This window comes from Seriola lalandi, unplaced genomic scaffold (assembly GCF_002814215.2).
Source record: "Seriola lalandi dorsalis isolate HSWRI2012SDOR001 ecotype SW California unplaced genomic scaffold, Sedor1 jcf7180002054911, whole genome shotgun sequence".
NCBI classification, from domain to species: Eukaryota; Metazoa; Chordata; class Actinopteri; order Carangiformes; family Carangidae; genus Seriola; species Seriola lalandi.
The window spans coordinates 700,458-704,447 of NW_019525463.1; the positions used below are offsets into that span (position 1 = coordinate 700,458).

General features: G+C 47.1%; 1 protein-coding gene across 1 annotated transcript; it reads right to left on the reverse strand.

The window, feature by feature from the left end:
• Positions 1–235: 235 nt before the first annotated feature.
• zfp36l1a (ZFP36 like 1 zinc finger CCCH-type a) lies at positions 236–3,212 on the reverse strand. Its single transcript, XM_023430799.2, has 2 exons — positions 3,021–3,212; positions 236–1,850 (listed from the first exon to the last, which is right to left on the reverse strand). Exons 1-2 carry the CDS (start codon positions 3,069–3,071, stop codon positions 783–785), a joined length of 1,119 nt encoding a protein of 372 aa, XP_023286567.1. The 5' UTR covers positions 3,072–3,212; the 3' UTR covers positions 236–782.
• Positions 3,213–3,990: the final 778 nt, after the last annotated feature.

Below are 3,990 nucleotides of genomic sequence, written 5' to 3' on the forward strand. Positions count from 1 at the left end.
GTGGGGGTGGGGGGAGGGACATAACCAACTTCCAGTTCAAAGTCCTTCCTGCAGACTCACCCAGTCCACAATTACATAAGACGGGGCTTGAGAAGAACCGTGACAGGGGGGGTGGAGGGGGGGGGGGCAAATGCGAAAGAACCAAAAACAAACAGTAGTCCATTCACCCTAAACACATGCAGAAACCGCCCCAGGCACTTTTATCTTTTTTTTCTTTTTAAAAACTATTCATATCTTTTCAGGGTCTGTTATTTTTTTTTTTTTTTCCTTTTGTCTCAACTCAGTCTGTAAAAACGGCTGCGGTAGATCTACAGTTACGTTAGTGAGCACCCTCTAGCTAGCTCAGGGGAAGTGGTATCGTCAGGGAGGGGAGAGGCGGGGAGGGGGGCTGGGGGCTAGTGCAATGCACTCCCCTTTCCAAGGCCACTTGTGCTGCTACACATTCAAGAACAAATGAAGAAGAAAAAAAACAAAAAAAACAAGTGGCACCTGGCAAAACAGTCATTTCTTGTTCTCATGATTTTCATTGTTCAATTTCCTCTCCTTTTTGGCACTATGACACATGGCAGGTTACTTTTTAAAACTTGCTGTGTGGATTAACCGGGATGAAATGATAATTTTAGTTCCCTTAATTGACTACATCCTTATAATGCTAACGAGAAACTAACACGGTGTGTTGTGTAAGGGAAGACAGGGAGGCTAAGGAAAGGGGCAGAGGTAGAGGGGAGTGCCGTGTTCTCTTTGTGTCATCAAACTTAAAGTCATTGGTGGGTGCATGCAGTTTAGTCATCAGAGATGGAGAGGCGGCTGAAGATGGGAAGGCGGCGGGTGGTGTCCAGCGTGGGGGACTCGGAGCCACTCAGGCTGCCTCCAGAGCTGCTCTGGTAGCCCTCTTGGTCTGACAGAGAGTCAGGAGGGCTGGATGGAGACTCGAACATCTGAGGGGACTCCAACATGGGTCTGAAATAGTAAGGTGTGCTTGTTGGAGAGGGAGGTGCAGGGGTGTTGGGCTCTGTGCCTACAGGACCAGTACTGAGGCTGGGCCCAAACAGGTTGGCCAGCTCCTGGCTGGAGTAGGTGAAGGGGTTACTGCTGGGCCAGTCGGCGCCTTCATCAGGGAAGAACATGGGTGGAGGGGTGACCGAGGTGGGGCTGTCTCTCAGCCCAGCTGAGCTGGAGAAGCCTGCGAAGCTGTAGCTGTGCTGCAGTCGAGGCCTTTCCATCTTGTTGGAAGGGTTTAGAGGGGAGGACTGCTGGGGAGGTCCACGGCGCTCCTCAGCATTGTGGATGAAATGGCAGCGAGGCCCATAGGGGCAGAAACCGATGGTGTGGAAGGTACGGCACAGCTCAGTTTTGTATTTGGGATGGCGGCTCAGGCTGCGCAGTTCATGGATTCCATGAGCAAACTGGCATTTGTCGCCATATTTGCAGGAACCATTCTCCTCAAAGGGCCTGCAAAGCTCCGTCTTGTATCGGCTGGAGTTCACTTGGCTACTGCCGCTGGTGGGACTGGCTGGGCCCAGGCACTTGTTAATGAGCCTCTCACCTGTCTCAGAGAAGGAGCGGTCTCGCAGGCGGTTCTCCTTGTTGTTGCTGGCATTGCCAACCCCTGAGATGAGTGAGGAGTGGTCCGCTGCCTTCAGGCTGTTCAGAAACTGGTTCTGACTGAACTTTGTGCTGCTGACCGAGTGCCGCCGCTGGTACACACCTCCCACCGAGGGAGATCCCACCGCTTTCCTGTCCAGCAGGGCTCCGGTGGGGCTGGAAATGGGCATATTGGTGCCAGTGCAAGGGACAGACATGGGATGGGGGGCACCCAGGTTATTGTTGTAGCTGAGCAGTTTGTTGTTCTGCAAAGACACAAAGGAAAACACATTAGAACAACCACTCCAAAGATTCTCAAAAACTGACAGTCAATGTGGTCCTGAATTTCCAGAGAGCTGGTGGGTAGAGAGAAATAATACCCACAGCCTCCTATTGCGCATGACTGTTCTTTTTGGCTCCGACAACATGAGCGGATACAGGCCTATAGAACAGCAGCTGGTTTGGCAAGTTGCCCTGGGTAGGAATGTGTGCCTGTTTAGTAAATGGAGCAGCAGCACATGAGGCCAGTGGGCTGCTAGTGGCTACAAAGAGGCTGCATCATTTGAAAGATAATGAAAGTGGCCAAGCATCCTGCTGAACTACAAGGGAAAACTGATCTGCTTTTCAATACACTCCCTCACTACAGGAGATGACTGGTTAGTCGCTGATTAACATGAGTATTAAAGCCAGCAGAGAAGAAAATCTAACAACCACAGCGTAAAGTTTTAAAAGAAATTTGACACCGAAAACTTGAAAATACACGCAAAACAGTGCAGTGACGCTTCCTAACCGAAGAGCCGTTACGATTTAAAAAAGAAGTTCTTCTTTCCCCAACAGATTTGAACGTTAAACGCGGTTAATTATATAAACCGTTTTATAGGGGTAAGGAGTAGGTTAAAGCCAGACAAATCTGGTCAATGATTAGCGAGCATGTGGCTGCTTTGTGAGAAGCATTAAAAGTGGCGCAAAACTGCTCTCATTTAAAGAAAGATACGACACGAGTTAAACTGAAGCTAACGTTAACGGTCGTTTCCCCTGTAACGTTAAACGCAACTGGCGAACAAGCGAAACCTTAACTTAACTCAAGTGCCACATGTTGAATATGAAAATGCGAAAGTTTACCACTGCAGCAAATGTTCAGTTGATGTTACCGCCGGACTTCGGCTACATTTTACAGACACTCGTTTAAACCCAAATAAAGCCAGCCACGACGATTAGAGAGGAAATAACAGGCGGAATCAAACGGCAAACAACAAAACAAATCAAAACAGCAAAACAACACACAGTCTCCACACAGGCGTCACGGCAGAGGGCCGCGGGCATGCAGCTCATCATTCCTCCACAGCGGCTCACTGCTGCTAACAGGCTAACAAGAGTTCACTTTTCTGGAAAAGACGACACAGAGAGAGAGACAAGAAAAAAAGTTTTGAAGCTACCTTGTTCATTACTTCGAAGTCGAAGAAAGGCGATACCACGGCTGTGGTCATCTTTGCAGCGACCAGACTCAAGTCAAAGTAGTAAAAAAAAAAAACTGCTTGTTAGAAAGTTGCGCAGGTCTGCTGAGTTTCTGATTTGCAGCTCCTGTGTATTTTTGACCCTGCAGAACTCCCCCTCTGCCCTGCACCAGCCCCGACATTTGCTTTATAATCCGTTGCAGGAGGAGCCTCAAGCGCTGGGCGTTAACTTTCAGTTAACTTTTTTTTTCTTCCTCTTCTCCAGGACAAACTTGCATTGGTTTGACAGTTTGTTTGAGATTACTACTCTGCTACACGCAGTATGAATACTAAACAGCTGTGAGCCTTTATTTCTGAGAAACATACTGTGAAACGAGTCAGTTTTAACATTTATCTCTGTAGTTAAGACAGTTTGTAAGTTTACCAGGAGAGTGCAGACACATAAAAAGTGACTTATTAAAGTACATGCATACTGTACATGCTCTGTTTATTAGGTTTTTTAAGGTTGTTTGCTTTACCTTAATATACAAATAAACAGTGCAAAACTATAGAAATAAAAGTAAGTTACTATCAGCAGATTTTAAACCCTAGTGGTAAAGAGTAGGCTACAACTTTATTTCCTTGTTTTCTTGTGGAAATCAAGTACTTAAACAGTCTGGAGTTGTTTACTAAGAGGCGCTGCACTATCCTCAGGGTTTCAGCTACCATCCACTACTCTGTAATTAATTTACTCTTAATTGCTGGACTGTAACGTCACTTGTGGGACTTTCCGGTGAATTCAGGCAGCCAGGGCTTTTAACTCTTTCCCGACCACAGTTATTTCCCCCTCAAATTCTTCTTTCTCTGTCTTTTCTCACTGTTTCCACCACAGTTCGTCTCCTCTTCCTTACCAGCAGGTATAAAGCTCCTCTCTCCTGATCTGTGTGTATGCATGGATGTATGTGTCATTTCA

Excerpts from the sequence above, each read along its gene's own strand:
- zfp36l1a (XM_023430799.2), bottom strand. The coding sequence starts at position 3,071 with ATGACCACAGCCGTGGTATCGCCTTTCTTCGACTTCGAAGTAATGAAC. Across the intron at positions 1,851-3,020 it reads ACTTCGAAGTAATGAACAAG|AACAACAAACTGCTCAGCTA; the intron begins GTAGCTTCAAAA and ends GTGTCTTTGCAG.